Source organism: Saccopteryx leptura, chromosome 6 (genome assembly GCF_036850995.1).
Source record: "Saccopteryx leptura isolate mSacLep1 chromosome 6, mSacLep1_pri_phased_curated, whole genome shotgun sequence".
NCBI classification, from domain to species: domain Eukaryota; kingdom Metazoa; phylum Chordata; class Mammalia; order Chiroptera; family Emballonuridae; genus Saccopteryx; species Saccopteryx leptura.
This window is the reverse complement of record NC_089508.1, coordinates 172458479-172478741: the sequence shown is the minus strand read 5'-3', so window position 1 is coordinate 172478741 and position 20263 is coordinate 172458479. Positions and strand designations below refer to the sequence as shown.

General features: G+C 49.7%; 1 protein-coding gene and 1 long non-coding RNA gene across 4 annotated transcripts in view; one reads left to right on the top strand and one right to left on the bottom strand.

Annotated features, from left to right (window-relative positions):
* Positions 1 to 1682: 1682 nt before the first annotated feature.
* The window catches only part of CCDC69 (coiled-coil domain containing 69), a 35922-nt gene continuing 17341 nt past the window's right edge, over positions 1683 to 20263 (top strand). For all 3 annotated transcript variants that reach the window (XR_010752013.1, XR_010752014.1, XM_066388200.1), the window contains exon 1: positions 1683 to 1860. Coding sequence is in view for 1 of the 3 variants with exons in the window: in XM_066388200.1 (XP_066244297.1) it covers positions 1813 to 1860 (48 nt within the window). In the remaining 2 variants the exon portion in view is untranslated. The remainder of the gene's footprint in view (positions 1861 to 20263) is intronic.
* Positions 2165 to 3762, bottom strand: LOC136407770 (uncharacterized). The gene is made up of 2 exons (XR_010752015.1): positions 3645 to 3762; positions 2165 to 2308 (listed from the first exon to the last, which is right to left on the bottom strand). It is a non-coding gene; the product is annotated as an uncharacterized lncRNA (long non-coding RNA).

Here is a 20263-nt window from a genome sequence, read left to right as displayed (position 1 = left end):
ACCAAGCTTCTTTTCTTGTATATTTTGGTTCTCAATTTGTTTGTTGTTTTTGGTTTTAATTATATTATGAGCACTGTTTCAATAAGCATTGCTAATTTAAGTAGACACTCTTTTCTCATCATCTAGTTAGCCCATCCTACAACAATGGTTCTCAGACTTTAGCATGGACTAAAGAATTCAGGGGTGGGGGAGCCTGATCAGGCAGTGGAGCAAAGAATAAAGCTTGGGATGCAGAGGACCCAGGTTCGAAACCCCAAGGTTGCTGGCTTGAGCACGGGCTCACCCGGCTGGAGCACGGGGTTGCTGGTTTGAGTGTGGGATCATAGACATGACCCCATGGTCACTGGCTTGAACCCAAAGGTTGCTGGCTTGAGCGAGGGGTCACTCTGTCTGCTGTAACCCCCCCACAGCACATATGAGAAAGCAATCAATGAATGACTAACGTGCCGCAACGAATAATTGATGCTTCTCACCTCTTTCCCTTCCTTCCTGTCTGTCTGTCCCTCTCTCTGTCTCAAAAAAAAAAAAAAAAGAATTCCAGGGAGGCTTGTGAAGCTATAAATTCCCAGAGTTTAGGATCTGCAGGTCTGGCTGGGGCCTGAGAATCTGTATTTCTAACAGATTCTCTGGTAGCTATGATGCTACTGATTTGGGACCATATTTTGTGAACCACCATCCTGGATGATTTTTCCTTCCAAGAACCTAATATCACCTGTGTCCTTAGTTTCCTTTGTTAGAACCTGTTGCAATTGGTCTTATACTGTGGAAGGGGAAGTTCTTTTGTGGTCTCAGATTCTTTTCCCATTCATAATTGTAAGTCCCTTTCATCAACACACCTTCCCCAGTATCACTGGGTCTTGCAGAATTTCCTAACATACATACAGGCACGCCTGCATACTGATTTTCAAAGGTAGGTGTCTTTTTCTTGCATTGCCAATCCTAGAAACCTCAGCTAAGTAACAAGTGAGGGTAGATAAAAAGTTTTTCTCAGGTGACAGAAGACAATTTGACTTTGGGGGAGGGGTATAAAAAAAAAAGTTTTTATCTCCAGGCACTGGCATTTTATGTTCCTTACTCCCACTGCATCTGCCTGTCTGCCTCACCAAGTTGTATCCAAGATGGATAGAGTTTAATATCACACACACTTGTGAGCTGGAAAGAGCTCTTCACCCAGAAGCAAGGAGGCATTGCAATTAGACTTATTATTATGTATTTGCAAAGAAGTTATTTAAAGCTTAGGTTCTGGAGTCAAAACTGGATTATATCTGGGCTCTGGCACTTACTTAGCTATGCGAGCTTGGACAAATCACTTCACAACTCTGAGCCTCACCTATAAAATGAAGGCAATACCACCTTGTTGCAAAATGGCAAGAAATAGAAATAGTATGTATAAAGTAGCTGGCACAGAAACAGCCCTCAGTAATGATGGCAGCTGTGTATTTAATAAAAAATTGTTTAAAAAAAATTTTTTTTTCCCCTAGCCTTTTCTCTGCTGAAGGCCCGGAAAAGCATCCATTGCTCCCAGGGATCTTATCCGCCCTGGCCGGAGGTTCCTATCATTTACAAAGATCTAGTCACCTGCCTCGAGCGGTGGCGCCGCAAGCCCCATGGGCTTCCCGGAGGCCCTGCTCTTCGAGTATTTACGGCGTGCTGCCGCGCCGCTTGGGCTCAAGTCTGCGCTTTCAGGTTCAGTTTCAGGGTCTCGCCCGCAGCCCTGGCCGGCAGGCGCGGAGCCGGCCGCGGGGCCCGGACGGCGCGGTTCTCTGGGGGCCCCGGAGTTGGCAGGCGGCGTCCGGGAGCCCCCGGAGGAGGATGGGCTGCGGACACAGCAGGCTGAGCTGCTGCAAACCCCCCAAAAAGGTAAAGAGCGTCGGCAGAGAAGTTTGCCTTCAGAAGGGAAGGGAAGTGTGGAGCCGCTCCGCCGCAGGGGACCCTCGGCTCCCTCCGGTCCGCCCGGGGTGCCGGGCGGAGGACTGCGAGAGGCCGGCCGGGAGGGAGGCGGGGAAGGCTCGGCCGGGCGGCGCTCTTTCTCCCGGCCCCGGGCTGAGCCGTGCCGGGCAGCGGAGTTTACAAACACGGCCCCTGGGCCCGGGAAGGGCAGATAATTCCCTCTGCCAGAGTGAGGAAATCTCTAGTGCCTGTGGCAGGTGCCCTTATTCTTCGGTCTGGGCTGCTTGCTGTGTGGCCGTGGGCAAGTGACTTGACCTCTCTGGCCCTTCGGCTTTCTCACGGTTCTGAAGCGGATCATCTCTAGGGCCGCTGCTGGCAGAGTGGTCCACGGATTCACAGCATCCACATCACGAGAGACCTGTTAGAAATGCAGAATCTCAGGCTCTACCCCAGACTGCTAAAAGAGAACCTGTCTTTTAATAAGATACTCGGGTCATTACAATAAGCTTTAAAGTTTGAGAACTGCTGCTGGGTTAGAGCCTCTTCAGGCCCCAGAGCGGGTGCTTGTGGGCTGTCCTGGGTTTGGGGGAAGCTGGGAGGGGCCAAATAGGGAGGAGAGCTACCGCCTGCTGCCCTTCCCTCCCTTCCTGTCTCTCCCCCAAGGGGCCTCCGAGCTGGGTTAAGGCCCAGGAGACACTACTCAGGTTTCTTGCAGTGGGACCAGCTGCCCCTTGGGGTCTGACAAACCCAGAAGGTTCAGAGCCAGGAGCCCAAAGGGCAGCCTCCTCTGGGGACAACCTGAGGCACAGAGGGTCACGGGAGGACCCCTCACGTCCTGGCACTTTTTCCTACTACTGCCTGCCTTCCAGCCAGGTGAGACTAGGTGGTCCCATAAATTTGATGATCAGTTTCTGGGAGACCCTGGCAGGGCCTAAACTGGGAGAGTAGTTAGTCATTTTTCAATGAATTTGAGTCTCTTTGTCCCTCTCTGCACCTGCTCTGTTTGTGCTCCAGTAGAAGCTTTTCTGCCTGTTGGGTATTCAGTACCGGCCCCCACCCGGGTGATCCTGTTCCCTGCCCTGTGCCTCTTCCAGAAAGATAAGTTTTGGTTGCAAGTACAATGCCTCCCCCACGTTCCTTGCTCCTCCTTTATTCCCAGTTCAAAAAAAAAAAAAACTCATCAAGCTCTGACCCGGAAACTGTCATGTCTTCCCTGACTCCAAAAAGGAAACTGAGGCTTGCCTACATCAATACACAGGGCTGGCTGATGGGCGATGGACATATAAACCTGAGCCTGGCTGAAGACTTGTAATCGAGCTGCTGATAGGTAGACATCAGTCCTGGGTATAGGTTCCTGCTCTGCCACAAACATGATGTGAGGCCCCAGGAAAGCCCTTACCACTCTCTGGACCTCAGTTTCTCCCTCTCTAAGGAGAGGGAGGAGAATGTGCAGGATGATTTCTATCAGTCCGAGAGTCTGTTCTGTGTACCTGTGTCAACCTCTCAGTCTTCGAAGGGGGCCGACAGTGAATTCCATCCACTCAGTGGTGGGAGAAGATTGGAGGACGAGCCCTGTGCCAGCCCGACCTTCCACAGGCTGGAAGAGGAGACCACTGTGAGCATGGGTTTCTGAGCCTCCTGGCCCTTCTGGGAGCCTTACCAGCTGTCCCTGTCTGTCCTTAGCACAGCCTGAACTGGACCCCCGTCCCAGACTGTGAAAGGCTATCCAAGTGAGCAAGAGCATTGGGTATTACCTGGGCTGAAGCCCCCAGTGTACAGAGGGAGGTTGAGGCCTGGAGAAGGGAAGGGCCGTCTTGACTGATGTCATACAGAGCAACTCAGAGCAGAAGCCTGGTGTCTAGTACCCTGGTCCAGTGTTCTTTATCTCCACCCCGACCCTGTACTTCTGGTGGCTTCTTAATGATTCCAAAGCCCTTTGGCATAAAAACCTTCACCCTGTTGCCTCAGAGCAGCCTGGCATGTCTTCCTTGCCCCTGCAATGCCAGGGCTCTGCCCTTGTGTGCCAAGACTTGTAAGTCTATTTTGTTTAAAGTTCATGCTTGTTTCAAGTTTATGCCAACCCCTGAGCTGCCAAGCGCATCCCCAACAGGCTACCAGCCCCTGGAGGAGATGGGGGCTCTCAAGATGGGATATACAAAAATGAATTCAGCTTGGCCAGGTAGCTCATTTGGTTAGAGCATTGTCCCAATATGCCAAGGTTGCGGGTTCAATCTCCGGTCAGGGTATCAAACAAACAAGAATCAAATAATGAATGCATAAATAAATGGAACAAGAAATCAATGTTTCTCCCCCCCCCCATCTTTCTTTCTCTCTCTCTCCCTCTCTCTCTAAAAAAATCAATTTAAAAAATGAGCTCAGACTAGAGGGGCCAGGTCACGACAACAATGACTCAACCTGAGTGGCAGTTTGCAGAGTATCTCCACATCCTGCTGAGCTCACAAAAGCCCTGGAAGTGGGGCTGAGCTGCAGCATCTTCCCCACTGTCCAGGTGAGGAAACCGAGGTTTGGGGAGGAGTGATGTGTCCGAGGCCATAGAGCCAGTTGATGGCAAAGCTATGCACCTGAGTGAGCCTGGATTTCTGCACACCCATCTAGTGCTCATCGCCAGGTGCAGAGTACGGAGCAAATATTTGAGTGAGTGAGTGTGGGCCAAATAAGAGCCAGGCGAGGGCTTAGCCCAGGGTGCACCAGGAGCTGCTCATCCAGCGTTGGGAGAGACGGGACGGCTTTTTGGATTGGGCCAGGGGGTGCCTTGACTGAGTATTGAAGGTTTGGTAGGAGTTACCCAGTCGGGACAGAGAGAACAGCCTAAGCAGAGGCCGAACCAGAGAAAGTTTGGTATGATGGGCTCATGGAGAGTGAAGCTAGCAGGTAGCAAGGAATGCAGCAGAGCTTTCCATGGGGTCTACCCTGGCTAGGGGCAGAGGCTTGACCACTAGGACTTCTCCAAGTCTCTCCAGGTTCAAGGATCTGAGGTTTTGCTGAGTTCTGTTATAGTGCCTGGTGGTCTCTGCTGACCAGCTTGTTCTAGACACCATTGAGAGTCTAAGTCACTGCCTTATTGGGACAAGTTGAAATCCTGAGGAATGAATGCTTGGGGACCCCTAGCAGACTGGGGGTGGGTACTGAGGAACCATCTGCATTGTGTGGTTCTTTCCAAACCTGTCATGGCGGAGACCATGGCTGGTGTGGCCTTGTCCCCTGGGAGGACCTGGGAGAAGGCTGTACAGACTGAATAGGGGCCAAGGAAACAAGTGTTCCACAGACTTGCCTGTAGGAGTGCTATGTATGTAGGAGTATGCAGGGCCTTCCATTCCCAAACAGGCTATCAGCCCCACCGTGGGGAGGAACACCTAGTATCTCGTGTTCACCTCTGTGCAGGTGCCTGGTGTGATGTCTGAACGCCCCAGTCCCCAAGGCTTCTGCTCGGGCCACAGCTCCACACCCTGAACAGGTGACAGAGAACCTAGCTGAGCACTGTTCCCAAAGCTGGACCTCAGGGAGCAGGTCCTGGGTGGGTCAATCTTCCAGCAGCTCTTAGTGATCGCATCCAGGTAGCAGGCCAGGTGCGACAGAGGGAGAGGTGCAGGAGTGAGTGACATGGAAGAACCTGTGAGGACATAAACAATAATGGAACACAACCTGAGACAGAGACACTAAGGCAAGGGTTATAGAACTGAGTTCATGTATCCACTTATTACCTGGGCACATGAGGCTCTGGGCTAGGTGCTGCTTCAGTCCCGGCTGCATTACAGACCCATTAAGTGAAAGTGGAAGGGACTTGCCTTCTCTATGTCACAGTTTCCTCATCCATCAGATAGGCCAAGATAAATATTAGCTCCTGGGTCACAGGGTTGGTCTAAAGATTAGGTGAAAGACTGTGTAATAGTCCCTGATACACTGACTGGCGAGTGTTGTGCCCTTGATAAGAGGGAAATGTAGGTAATGTCGTCAGGGAAACATAGTTATACTTTAAGGACATCGCTGCCTGGACTGTACCCAAGGAAAGCTAGCAGGGTCGTGGGAGCCAGGGTCACGTTAATATCCTTGAAAGGCTGTTGGGGTTGGGCACATGGAGCCTGGAGGCTGGCCGCCGCCTTCAAAACTCTAGAGCAGGGGTCCCCAAACTTTTTACACAGGGGGCCAGTTCACTGTCCCTCAGACCATTGGAGGGCCAGACTATAAAAAAAACTATGAACAAATCCCTATGCACACTGCACATATCTTATTTTAAAGTAAAAAAACAAAACAGGAACAAATACAATATTTAAAGTAAAGAACAACTAAATTTAAATCAATAAACTGACTAGTATTTCAATGGGAACTACGGGCCTGCTTTTGGCTAATGAGATGGTTAATGACCGGTTCCATATTTGTCACTGCTAGATGTAACAAGTGATGTGACGTGCTTCCGGAGCCGTGAGGCGTGCATCCCACGTCACTGGAAGTAGTACTGTATGTGAGCGATGCCATGCTTTGCGTCTCTCACTGACCACCAGTGAAAGAGGTACCCCTTCCGGTAGTGCGGCGGGGGCCGGATAAATGGCCTCAGGGGGCCACATGTGGCCCGCGGGCTGTAGTTTGGGGACCCCTGCTCTAGAGCAGTGGTAGTCAACCTGGTCCCTACCGCCCACTAGGGGGCGCTCCAGCTTTCATGGTGGGCGGTAGCGGAGCAACCAAAATATAAATAAAAAGATAGATTTGCCCTGGCTGGTTGGCTCAGCGGTAGAGCGTCGGCCTAGCGTGCGGAGGACCCGGGTTCGATTCCCGGCCAGGGCACACAGGAGAAGCGCCCATTTGCTTCTCCACCCCTCCGCCGCACTTTCCTCTCTGTCTCTCTCTTCCCCTCCCGCAGCCAAGGCTCCATTGGAGCAAAGATGGCCCGGGCGCTGGGGATGGCTCTGTGGCCTCTGCCCCAGGCGCTAGAGTGGCTCTGGTCGCAATATGGCGACGCCCAGGATGGGCAGAGCATCGCCCCCTGGTGGGCAGAGCGTCGCCCCATGGTGGGCGTGCCAGGTGGATCCCGGTCGGGCGCATGCGGGAGTCTGTCTGACTGTCTCTCCCCGTTTCCAGCTTCAGAAAAATACAAAAAAAAAAAAAAAGATAGATTTAACTATAGTAAGTTGTTTTATAAAGATTTATTCTGCCAAACTTAGCGAAAATCCAACATAAAGTACTTGATAAGTAATTATTATTATATGCTTTAACTTGCTGTAACTCTGCTTTATAAATTTTATAAAGTAAAGTTACTTCCCTACTTTATAAATCACCATTACTGTGGAACCGGTGGGCGGTTAGAAAATTTTACTACTAACAGAGATACAAAAGTGGGCCGTAGGTATAAAGAGGTTGACTGCCCCTGATCTAAAGTATTGTTGAGGGGCATGAGGAGCAGCCTTGTTCTCTTTTGTTTTAGAAGGTAGCACTGTGGCCAGCGAGGGGAAGCTAAAGGAAGCCAGATTCTACTTCACATCAGGAAGAAGGGTAGTGAGTTCCCCATCTCTGGAGGAGCTCAATTAGAGGTCAGGTGATATTATGACATGGATAGAAGAGGGGATGCAAGCTTAGGCCTAGGAAATAGTTAAGATTCCACTTAAAAATCTGTTTATTCTGATTATTACAATGTTTGAGGCAGACTTTCAAAACTTTAAAAAGTATAAAGAGACTTAAAAGTCAGTTTTAATCCCATCATTGAGAGGTAGCCTCCGTGTGCGTCTCAGTGTCATCCTTTCTGCTGTTTCTCCGGCTATATATAATACACACAAGTGTGGCTATTTTAAATGGTTGTATTCTAGTTCCTTAACATCTTGCTGTGGCATTCTCCCATATTAAGTAGTTCATGGAGACACGATTTCTTTCATGCCAATTAATGTTCTGTGGATGACCCGTGGCTTATTTAACTAACCGGACACCTGGGTGTTTACATTCCCGACTCGCACCGTCATTATGTGTGAGCATCCTCGTGTTTCCTCCTCACCCTGGGCTAGTGTGGCTCTGCGTTCAGAGGGGAGCCAGTGGGGAGGGGGAGAGACGGGGGAAGGCCCCCTGAGCATCTTGGCTTGGCTGGGTTTTAAGGTGGGTGGGCTAGACCGTGAGCTAGGGTGAGTGGGGGTACAGGAGAGAAGGGCCCCTAACACCTGCTTGGTAGGAACAGGGCAGATCTGACTTTTGAACTCCAGGTGCCAAGGGTAGGGCAGTGAAGGACTAGGAAAGGAAGCTGCCTTTCCCGGACACTGAGCCCTGTGCCCCAAACATTGCGGGGACTTTGGTGTGTATGTATGTGGCCTCTGAGCACAACCTGGAAAATAATCCACGCCCCCCTCAACCTCGTCAGTTCATCCCAGCCAAATCCAATACAGGCCTGCGTACATGTGCCCTCTGAAACCTTGTGAGGTTGCACCAGATTTCTCTGTGATAAAGGAACATCTCTACTGTGTGACCGAAAACCCATTAGAAAAACGTCTAATCATCCATCCTCGCCTTAGAGACACAACCTTTGGTAACACCTTAGCTGCACACGTATATGTCTTTAATTCTGTTCTTTTCCTCTTCGTTGAATTCCCAGGTGGCTAGTGTAGGCCCCCTGCCCTCCCGACATGGCCGGCCATCTAAGCATTTCGTCTTCCCCTCAACTGGGCGTTGAGTTTGGGGCAAATGCTTCACGTCAGCACTTGTGGGCGAATGCTTCATCTCAGCACTTGTGGGCGTTTTTTTGTCGTTGTTGTAAAAAGGGCAGACACTATAAAACTTCAAATTAGTTGCTGAGAAGCAGGCAAGTCAAGATGGTGACACCCTGGTCAGAGGGGCTGCCACCTGATATATCTCGGTGTTCCTAGGTCCGCTAATGAACAAAGGTCTGGACTCTGCCTGGAAAAGGAGCCCTCGGGGGCATCAGCTTAACATTCATGAATGGTCGTGTTCAGAAAATCAACTTGGAGAAGATAGAGGACTCTCCCATAAAAGGAAGAGTCTAACAGATGACCCGAGTCCTGGCTCTGACATCTTGGGTTTCTGCCCCCTGCCCTTTGTCCTCTCAGTGCCCTCCGCCCTTGCAGCACCGTGAGCCCTCCCAGGTAGCCTGGGAGTGGGGGACAGACAGGGAGCAGGACTGGCAGGGGAGGGGAGGGGAGTTCCTGGCAGGAAGGGGAGAGAAGAGAGGGAGCGAGAGAAAATCCATCCATCTTTACTGTAGGTAGATCTAAATCTGTCTATTACCTGAAGCCGAGCCATCCTACTTCTCTCCACAAGTGAATTTTAATCCCTAAAACCCATTTATCTTGTGCCGCTTTATTGTCAAACCTGAATCTTCCAGAACATCTAGGCCAAATACAATACAATACAGAACACATCCATCCTCATCCATGCTTCCCGCAACCCCCTCCCAGATAAGTGATGTACAGACTGTCCTACTTTCAGTATTTCTTCCCCCCAGAGGTAGAGTTCTTTCTCATGTGTGTCTCTGAACCTATAGACCTGACTGTTTCTCCACTGCCCACACAACCCAACCCTGCTCCCTCCTTAAGGAGATAGCCCTGACATCAGAAAAGTTACCTCTGCCGAGTTGCATAGTGTCCCTCCAAAACCCATGTACACCCAGAACCTATAAATATGACCTTGCTTGAAATAGGGTTTTGGTGGATGTAATGCAGTTAAGATGAGATCGTACTGGATTACAGTGAGCACTAATCCAGTGACTGGTGCCCTTACAAGAAGAGGGAAACTTGGACCTGGACACACAGGGAGAAGGTCATGTGATGACAGAAGCAGAGATTGGAGAGATGCATCTATAAGCCAAGGAGCACCAAGGATGGCTGGCAACACCAGGAGCTAGAAGGGGGGCCTAGAATAGACCCCCGCAGAACCTCCAGAAGGAACCAGCCCAGTGATGCCTTGACCTTGGACCAGCCTCCAGAACTGTGAGAGAATACATTTCTGTTGTTTTAAGTCACCAACTTTAGACTCAGTCGTTACAGTGGCCCCAGGAAACTTATATACCTTAAGATTACACCGCGCCCTTTCATACTCCACCCCCGCCTTGCCACCAGTCAGAATGGGCCCCAGAGCCCAAGGCCTCCCCTTCGGAACCATGGTTTGGCTGAAGAGCAGGCAGCATTGCACACAAGGAGGTGCGTGGGCAATGCTCAAATACTTTTGGACACCAGCTGCAGCATCTGCAGAGGAAAGAGCACTGGACTGTGAGTCAAGAGTGGGTCCTGCCTGACCGGACGGCGCAGTGGATAGAGCCACTATCTGTGGGCCTTGACTTCCCATCTGTGAAATGCCTGCGTGGCTGCTTTGAGGTTCCAAGAGAGGTATTTTCTTTTCTTGTTGTTAATTTCCTTGGACAAGTAAAACTTGAAATCACTATTGTTTTAAAATTTTTTAAGGATTCAGCCTGACCTGTGGTGGCTCAGTAGATAATGCGTCGACCTAGAACGCTGAGGTCACTGTTTTGAGGCCCTGGGCTTGCTGGTCAAGGCACATATAGGAATTGGTGCTTCCTGCTCCTCCCCCACTTATCTCTTTCTCTCTCTCTCTCCTCTCTAAAAATGAATAAATAAAATCTTTTTTAAAAAAATTTAAGGATTCAGGGAAAACCAAAACTGACCACAATTTTAGTCTTTTCTCTAGAGATGATGACTGCCGTCTATTTGTGCTTTTCTAGGTACATTATCCTGGGCATTTAGGTGCCAATAGAGGTAGTTTATTTTGTGTATTGATATTCTACCAAATACATTCCCATCTTTGTATGTAAAGATCTACTTCATGTTTTTAAATTTTTTTATTGATTGGTTGATATTTTTAGAGAGAGAGAGAACCATTGATTTGTTGTTCCACTTATTTGTGCATTCATTGGTTAATTCTTGTCTGTGCCCAGACCAGGATCACACCCGCAACCGTGGGTTGATGTGTGATCAACCCAAGGCAAATTGGGATGATCCTCTAACCAACTGAGCTTCCCCATCAGGGCTCTTTCCTATTTTTTAAACCTATAAATGACATCATATGTCATTATACACATCAGTGTATGAAGCCAGTTATGGACATGGGGCAGTGTTTCCCTACTACAAATGGCCCTGTCCCGAGCATCTTTTTCTTTCTTTTTTTTTTTTTTTACAGAGACAGTCAGAGAGAGGGAGGGATAGACAGGGACGGACAGACAGGAACGGAGAGAGATAAGAAGCATCAATCATCAGTTTTTCGTTGCAACACCTTAGTTGTTCGTTGATTGCTTTCTCATATGTGCCTTGACCGCGGGCCTTCAGCAGACCAAGTAACCCCTTGCTCGAGCCAGCAACCTTGGGTCCAAGCTGGTGAGCTTTGCTCACTCCAGATGAGCCTGTGCTCAAGCTGGCGACCTTGGGGTCTCGAACCTGGGTCCTCCGCATCCCAGTTCTACGCTCTATCCACTGCCTGGTCAGGCTGCCCCGAGCATCTTATAGGTGCCATCTGCCTCACAGTTGGGTGCCTCTCTCTTCTGGCAGTGGTACTGCAGGGTGGCGGGCCTGCTGGTATAACTTAGGAAGTGGCCCTGAGCTCTGTTATTCTCTGTTCCAGGCCCTCCTTGTGCTGCCTCCCCATGGGACCGCTCCAGGACAGAGGGCGGTGGGAGGGGCTCAGGATCCCCACCCAGGCCCTCCTGCTGCCTCCCCATGGGACCGCTCCAGGACAGAGGGCGGTGGGAGGGGCTCAGGACCCCCACCCAGGCCCTCCTGAGCGGGACTCCTCCATTCCAGCCCTCCGGAGAAGCCCTCTTCACGCAGAGGCTGACAGCTGAGTGTGTCAGACCACCTGCGCTGCCCAGAGCTATTAGCAGGACAGGGTTGATAGAGGGTGAGGTACCAGGATGACCTTACTCTGCCCCTTCTTCTACATCACGGCATGGCAAGACCAGCAGGGCTCTGACCTACCCCATCGCCCAGCTGTATGCCACAGAAAGGAGGAAATAGGAGCCCAGAGAGGGAGGGTGCTCCCCCAAGGTCACACAGCAAGCAAGTGGCAAGCCAGATCCTCAACTCTGGACTCCCACTGGAGCGTTTGCCAGTGGGTCGGGGAGACAGATTTGGCAGCATATCTGTGACCTCCCGCACCCCAGCCACTGACACCTTTTTCTGTCCCACTCCTTCAGATCCTGCCTGCCGAGCTGACCCAAATGCCAGAAATGGTGCTGAGTGCCTTTGCCAGCTCCTGGCCCTCTAAGGTGACCAGAACTGGCAGACACCCTGGGAAGCTGAGAGGGGACAGGAAAAGGTGGGCTCCAGGGAGGACGAAAGGAAAATGGTCTCTCGGAAAGCCTTTCTCTCTGCCTCAGCCTCTCCCTCTGTGAACTGGGGGTTGGGCCCTGCACGCGAGGCCCTCGGGACTGTCTGCCCTGGTCTGGTTCAGCAGGTGCTTAAGAGGGAAGTGGTTCCCTCCCCCCACTGAGGTCTGTTTCATCAGTGGGTCAGATGGAGCAGTGGAAACCACATCCGCCCCTCCCAGGTCGGGGTGCTCTGGGGCTGCTCCAGGTGTTCCGACAGGAGACCGTGCCCCCAGCGCAGCGGGATGGTGCTGGGGCGGTGCTCCTTCCCTGAAGTCAGTTGTAGAGTAACGCGGTCTGTCCTGGAGGCCGGCATTGTGTGATAATGATACCACACTGTGTAATAGAATGAGTTGAACTAAATCTTGAGGGTCCCTCACAACTGTGAAAATGAAATCAAATTCAGGCATTAGTTTGGCAAAATACTTCTGCCCATCTTAGAGACGGGAAAACTGAGGCCTGTGTTGATGACATTCTTCTAGCTGAAGCTCTGTAATTTGAGTGTGATTACTAACATTTCTCAATAGCCCTGAACTTTTAGGCCCTGACTTTCCTCCAGCCAAGGCCCTGGAGGGCCCCCTGCCCCTGGGGCCTCGGCACCCCATCTCCTTCCTGCTTCCACCCTCAGCCAATGAGCTCTGATTGTGGCTGTTCAGATCCCGAAACTAAGGGGGCCAGGGCCCCACCCACGCACAGAGTCCAGACACCGGAAAGGCAGCTCTGATACTGCATAGGGGTGTGACCTGAGTCCCTTGAGGCTCAGAATCACCCGTCCCCTCAACATTTTGCGCTTTGGCTCAGTCTGGTCTATGCACTAAGGCAGGGGTCCCCAAACTTTTTACACAGGGGGCCAGTTCACTGTCCCTCAGACCGTTGGAGGGCCAGACTATAAAAAAAACTATGAACAAATCCCTATGCACACTGCACATATCTTATTTTAAAGTAAAAAAAAAAAACGAGAACAAATACAATATTTAAAATAAAGAATAAGTAAATTTAAATCAACAAACTGACCAGTATTTCAATGGGAACTATGCTCCTCTCACTGACCACCAATAAAAGAGGTGCCCCTTCTGGAAGTGCAGCAGGGGCCGGATAAATGGCCTCAAGGGGCCACAGTTTGGGGACCCCTGCACTAGAGAAATGGAAGGGACTTGAGGCTCCGCCTTGAATCTGGATTCTCAGTAAGTCTCTGCTCCCCTGCTTTGTGGCCTCTGATAAGTTACTGCCCACCCCACTCCAGGGCCTCCGTCTTTCTACCTGTAAATAGGAGGTGGAGATTGGAATAAACCACCTCCAGGGGCCGTTCCAGTCCTGTCTTCTGAAGAGTATGATAGAACCGGGTGGCCAAGGGAAGACAGAGCTGTGGTTTATGGGGACGGGGAAGGAGCTAGGTGGATTCTTCAGGTACCTTTGGGTTACCACATTCTCTAAACAGGAATAGTGAGGACATACGTCAAAGCACTCAATCAGAAATACACAGAAAGCCCTGAAGGCCCACAGAAAGGATGGAGTTATGGTCCCTGGAGCAATGTTAGACCAATGTCTTCAGGAAAGGCTGAGCCATTCTCAGGGCTACTCTCGGCTTCCATCCCGTTAGGATTCCCAAGATAAGGACGAGTTGGGAGCTTCTATCACAGTGGCTTCTGCCTTGCTCATTCTTGCCTGGTGAGGCCCAGAATTTGAGGGAAGTTGAGGAGTCTACCCCAGAGGCTTTAGTAGGGAACTATGGAAATTCACCCAAAGTACAACAACCTGAAAAATACTCAACAGAGCCCCAGAGGGCTCTATTAATGCTGGTGGTTTTTATGTACCATCTGTACTAGCTAAACACTTCGTGAGTACCAGAGGTCTTTACTTGCTAAACATCAGCAATACTGAATAGTATTAACTATAAACTGCTGGAGCTGACGGTCCTCTGAATTCACTCAGTTCAACCTGCAAAATGAAGTTTGCCTCTTCTATGCTCCCAGTGATGGAGAGCTCACCACCACCACCATACCTCACCCCCCAATAAGGCAGCCCACCTGTGTTTGGGGTAGTTCTGAAGTCCTTCTTCATGTTGAACTGAGACTTCTTGAAACTTCTACTCCTTGGCCGCAACCCTGCTCTCCAAGGCTGTGGACCACATGCTAGCAGTGTCTGTACTTCAGAGATTTGAAGAGAGCAGCCAGGGTTTTTTTTTACTGTTCTTGAGGCTGCCCAACTGCTGTTCTGTTGACAGTCCCTCCTAGAATTTGGTTTGGGGTCTCCTACATCTGTCTGTTCCTTTTGGACACATTTGTTCATCAGTTTATTCCACAAAATGTGAACATATTCTCGGGGGTCTCACCAGGCCCAGTCTGAACTTGTCTGGCTTTGGCCACACAGCTCAGCACACTGTCCTCCCACTGTACCCTGACTCCTTGTCTCATCTTGACAGCCGCGTCCTGCTCAGACCAGGTTTGCTTCAGGTTGAACGCAGAGCAGGGTTCTGGTTCTGCTTGACAGCCAGGAGCTGGGCCCAGAACTGTGTGTTACCAAGAGGTAGGTGACCTTTTTCCAGCCTTCTAAGTTGAAGGGCTTCCCTGGAGTTCAGAAGGACTGAGAACATCTGATCTGACCCTAACCCATCACAGAGAGAGAAACTGAGGTCCAGAGAGGGAAAGAGGCTTCCCTGAAGCCACACAGTAAAGCTGGAACCCGGTCTCCTAGCCTCTCCCCTAATCCTGGCTGCTCTTTCTCCTAAGTTTCCATTGACTCAGGAAGCTGCCATCCCTCTTCCAGAACTCAGTCCAGATGTCCCACCCTTGTCCTCGGCCTCCCCCAGCTCCGCTTTCGGATAGGCGATTGTTGTCTCCCTCCCAGCTCCTGTCCTCCCCCACCGCAGGGTGAACTCTGCTCCGTGGCCTCTGAGGAGGAAGTGGCCAGGGCCCAACCTGGGGATTTTCCATGCAGTGGTTGCTTATCAGTTCCCACCCAGCTCTGGGCAAAGCGTCCACAGGTTTTTATGAGCATCAGAATCACTTAGAGATTGTAGATGGGAGCGTCCCGGCACACGTACCGCCCCAGATTCTGTGGGTCTAGAACTGGGCCTGGGGAGTTGTGTTGAACCGGCATTCCGTGTGGTTCCGATACAGCAGGCCTGTGGGCCAGTCCTACAAATACCGCTCTGGGTGCTAGAATGGGGCAAGACCACTGTGAATTTCACAAACGGTCCCTTCTCAAGGAGCCCTTTGGATGAGCAGGAGAAAGGCAGGTAACCAGGTCGGTCCTCACTTGGGTGTCTGCATGGGCCCTAGAGATTAAAGCTGATGGGAACTAACTCATCCCGGGAAGAGAAGGGGCAGAAATGATAGAGGAGCTGGGCCTGGAGGCCAGAGAAATTGTTCACTGTGCCGGCATACTGCAGTTTATTGCATGCGCTATATTACTTCAGGTTGAATGCAGAGCAGGGTTCTGGTTACTGCATTTTCTTTTTGCAAATTGAAGGCCAGACCTTCTACCAGCCAGGAGGGTACAGCTCAGGTGGTTGCGGTGGTGTGGAACCCAGCCCTCCGTATCTCTGAGATGTGTCTGTCTGTCGTGCTGGGGTCACCGTGAACAGCTTGGGGTGGTCTTGAACACATGGATGCACATGCTGGGGTACAGTAGGTTGTTTTGGTTTTGGCCTAGCCAATTTTCCAACATTTAAAAAAAAAAGTGATACAATTCCACACTGTTCACCGTTGCAGTGACACTGGCCCTGTGTGCTATTAGTGGGTGAGTTAACTGGCAGACCTTTCTGGAGGGGAGAGCCAGTACGTTTACATGTGTACAAAAATCTTACACATCAGTATGTTAACTAAAGCATAATTTGGAAATTGAAAAATGGAAATAATCTAAGTACTCGAGTAAATTATTGATTAAATGATTAAATTCATCCATAAGGATGTAATACTTGAGTCATTAAAAATTAATATTTTTTTACAGAATATTTAATACCATGTAGTAAATGCTCATAATATATTTGAAAAATTAAGAAAATAAAGTAGTATTCCAATATATATATATAGCTACTGCTATAAGATGTTTACAAGTATTTAAATATTAAGAAACTGGGCCCTGGCCGGTTGGCTCAGTGATAGAGCATCGGCATGGTGTGCAGGAGTCCCAGGTTCAATTCCCGGCCAGGGCACACAGGAGAAGCACCCATCTGCTTCTTCACCCCTCCCCCTCTCTTTCCTCTCTGTCTCTCTCTTCCCCTCCCGCAGCCAAGGCTCCATTGGAGCAAAGTTGGCCCAGGTGCTGGGGATGGCTCTATGGCCTCTGCCTCAGGAGCTAGAATGGCTCTGGTTGCAACAGAGCAATGCCCCAGATGGGCAGAGCATCGCCTCCTGGTGGGCATGCTGGGTGGATCCCAGTCTGGTGCATGCGGGAGTCTGTCTGACTGCCTCCCCGTTTCCAACTTCAGAAAAATACCAAAAAAATAATAAATAAATAAATATTAAGAAAATGGGCTCCGAAAATACAAAAGACTCATATAACTCAACAACAAAAATAACACAATTAAAAAAATGAAGAGAGGATCTGAGTGAACAGCTTTCCAAAGAAGACACATACAGGTGGCCAACAGATACATGAAAATCCATCACTAATTATCAGGTAAATGCAAATCAAAGCCACAATGAAATGTCAACTCAGACCTTCAAAAGGAGAAGAAAGGACAAGTGTTGGAGAGGATGTGGAGGAAAGAGAACCCTTGTACACTCTTGGTGGGAATTGTAAACTGGTACGGCTACTATGGAAACCAGTATGGAGATTCCTCAAAAAATTAACGGTAGAACTACAAAATGATCCAATGATTCTACTTTTCAGTATTCAAAGCATACAACAACACTAACTCAGAAAGATAATCTGCACCTTTGTGTTCATTACAGCATTATTTGCAATTGCCAAGATAGGAGAGCAACCTAAGTTTCCACTGATGGATGAATGGATAAAGAAGACAGGGTACATATGTATATATAATAGAATGGATTACAACCTGGCCATTAAAAGAAAAGGAAATCTTGCTATTTGTAACAACCTGGATGGACTTTGAGGGTTTTATGCTAAATAAAATAAGTCAGATAGAGAAAGGTAAATACCATATTTTTTTTTTTTTTTCATTTTTCTGAAGCTGGAAACGGGGAGAGACAGTCAGACAGACTCCCGCATGCGCCCGACTGGGATCCACCCGGCACGCCCACCATGGGGCGACGCTCTGCCCACCAGGGGGCGATGCTCTGCCCATCCTGGGCGTCGCCATATTGCGACCAGAGCCACTCTAGCGCCTGGGGCAGAGGCCACAGAGCCATCCCCAGCGCCCGGGCCATCTTTGCTCCCATGGAGCCTTGGCTGCGGGAGGGGAAGAGAGAGACAGAGAGGAAAGTGCGGCGGAGGGGTGGAGAAGCAAATGGGCGCTTCTCCTGTGTGCCCTGGCCGGGAATCGAACCCGGGTCCTCCGCACGCTAGGCCGACGCTCTACCGCTGAGCCAACCGGCCAGGGCCCATATTTTACTTCTATGTAGAATCTACAAAAAAAGAACCCCAACAAATGAGTAAACAAAGCAAAACAAAAAACCTCATAGATGAAGAGAACAGATTGGTGATTACCCAGAGTGAACGGGTTAGGAGGACAGAATGGGTAAAGGGGGTCAATTGAATGGTAATGGATGGAAACTAGATTTATGGTGATGATCACTTTGTAGTGTATTCAAATATCAAACTTTAATGTGTACACCTGAAACTTTGTAATGGTATACACCAGTTTTAACTCAATAAAAGTAAATGAAGAGGAGGAGTATGGTGAGGAGAGACTGTGACGAGCCTTGAATGTCATTCCGGAGCGATCCTGGGGCCATGCTGCCTGTGGTCTGGAAGCCGTCAGCGAGGGAGAGTTTTCTCCCTTCCTGGGGTGGTTCTTTGGGAGAAGACAACTTGTCATGAGCTTTATGATCTTTTCAGGCAACCCTGAGGCCCGTGGCAGCCTAAGAGATCTACCAAAGCACTGTGGGGTCTTCGTTCTTGCCATCTTTTTCAAACACAAAATAAACTTATACGATATGTGAGCTCTTAGAATATGCCAGGTAGTCAGGTGCGTTATCTTGTCTAATCCGTAAAGCAACCTCAGGAGGGAACCAAGGCTTGGGGAGATCATACAGTGGCTCGGGGTCAGATTTAGGATTTGAATCCAGACCTGGGTGACACAGAGTTCTTGATCACGCTGCTCCCATCTAACGGTCTGCGTGCCGTGGGTGAGATGAAGACCACCTCGCCTCCACTGTGCAACGGAGTAAAGGGATTTGTCCAAGTTCGTGGAAGGGCCGTGACTGGGGCTCAGGAATTCTCACGCCCACAGAAACATTGCCCAGATTAGTGTAACCAGTGGTGGCAACAGGGATGAGACAACCATTTATGTTTATCTCCCTCTTTCCTCCAGCCCAGGGTGGAGAGGCTGGCTCCTGTCACTTCCCCGGATTCCTGTGTTGACAGCTTCCCTGGCTTGTGCCTGGGCCAGGCGTCTCCCTCCCCTGGGAAGGGAGGGCTGAGTCCTCTCAGGGTGGATGGAGGACTCAGTTGTCAGGCATGCCCAGCCACTGAGCAAATTAGGGGCAACAAGGCCTCGAGGAGGTACCCTGCCACCCGCAGTTTGCAAGGGGCTCACACTGTGCCAGGGGCAGAACGTTCTAGAATCCTTCCCTTATCTTCCCTCTCCAACCAGAAGTATGCCTCCTAGCAGTATTGCAGTGGTTCTCAAGGTCATGAAGCTGTTAATACTTTTTACTCTAATAACTACTTCTAAAACTGTTGAAGTTTTTCTTTTACAGTGATAATTCACAAATGAACATTTTCATGGGCTGACTTACTTTTTAAAGCGTTTCTCAAAATGGGGGCTATATATATATATATATATATATATATATATATATATATATATATATATATTCTTAAAGGAAATCCTGAAAAGTATGCAAAAAGGGCTTACATTTTTTTTCCATCCCAAATTCTGACCTAGTGGTCGGTGCCAGATCTTGACCAAATGTTCACCTGTCTAGGGTGAAATGAGAAAGTGGAGGGTGCCTGACCAGGCGGTGGCACAGTGGATAGGGCATCAGCCTGGGATGCAGAGGATCCAGGTTCGAAACCCTGAGGTCACTGGCTTGAGTGCGGGCTCATCAGCTTGAGCGTGGGATCATAGACATGACCCCATGGTCGCTGGCTTCAGCAAGGGGTCACTGGCTCTGCTGGAGTTCCCCTCCCCGCCCCCGGTCAAGGCACATGTGAGAAAGCAATCAATGAACGACTAACTATGGAGCTGCAACCAAGAGTTAATGCTTCTCATCTCCTTTCCTGTCTGTCTGTCTGTCCCTATCTGTCCCTCTCTCTGTCTCTCTTTCTCTGTCTGTCTCTCTCACTAAAAAAAAAAAAAGTGAAGGGTGTGTGCGTAACATTGAGTAAGGACATCATTCCCTTTTTCTCAAAGAGCTGTCCTTCCTGTATTTTGGAAGGTTAAAATGTCCTCTATTTTATGAAATGAGGGTGGCAGTCTACAAATAATTTTTTTCAGCATCCTTGCTTGTCAATCCATATCAGTTCTCCTACTAAAAATACTGCTCACTTATGAAAACTGAAAATCTGGGAGCCACCGGCACTGTGATCTAGAAAGCCTTGTGCACCCATCAGTTCTCTTCTTTGCACTCAACCAACACTGGCCAAGCCTGGTTAAAGCGTCCGCCAGGTATGGCTCACATACTTTTATCTACATCGATGGAGTCCTAACCTGCCTTCTCATCTTCAAACTGGGGCTATTCCTACTTCCCAGGGTTGCTCTAAAGATTAGCTAACTAGTGTCCATACGAAATATAGGGCCCGGTACATCCGGATTACAGTGTCTCGCCCCCTCTGGTAAGGTAAGGTACTTCAGCCTCCTATATGGTTGAGGAAGCAGCCCCATCTAAACAGAGAGTAAGTGTGGTGAAACCACGGCTTGGGCTTCTGATGCTCTGCTCCCAACGCCACAGAGCTTGAAGGAAACTTGGCTGGAAGTGG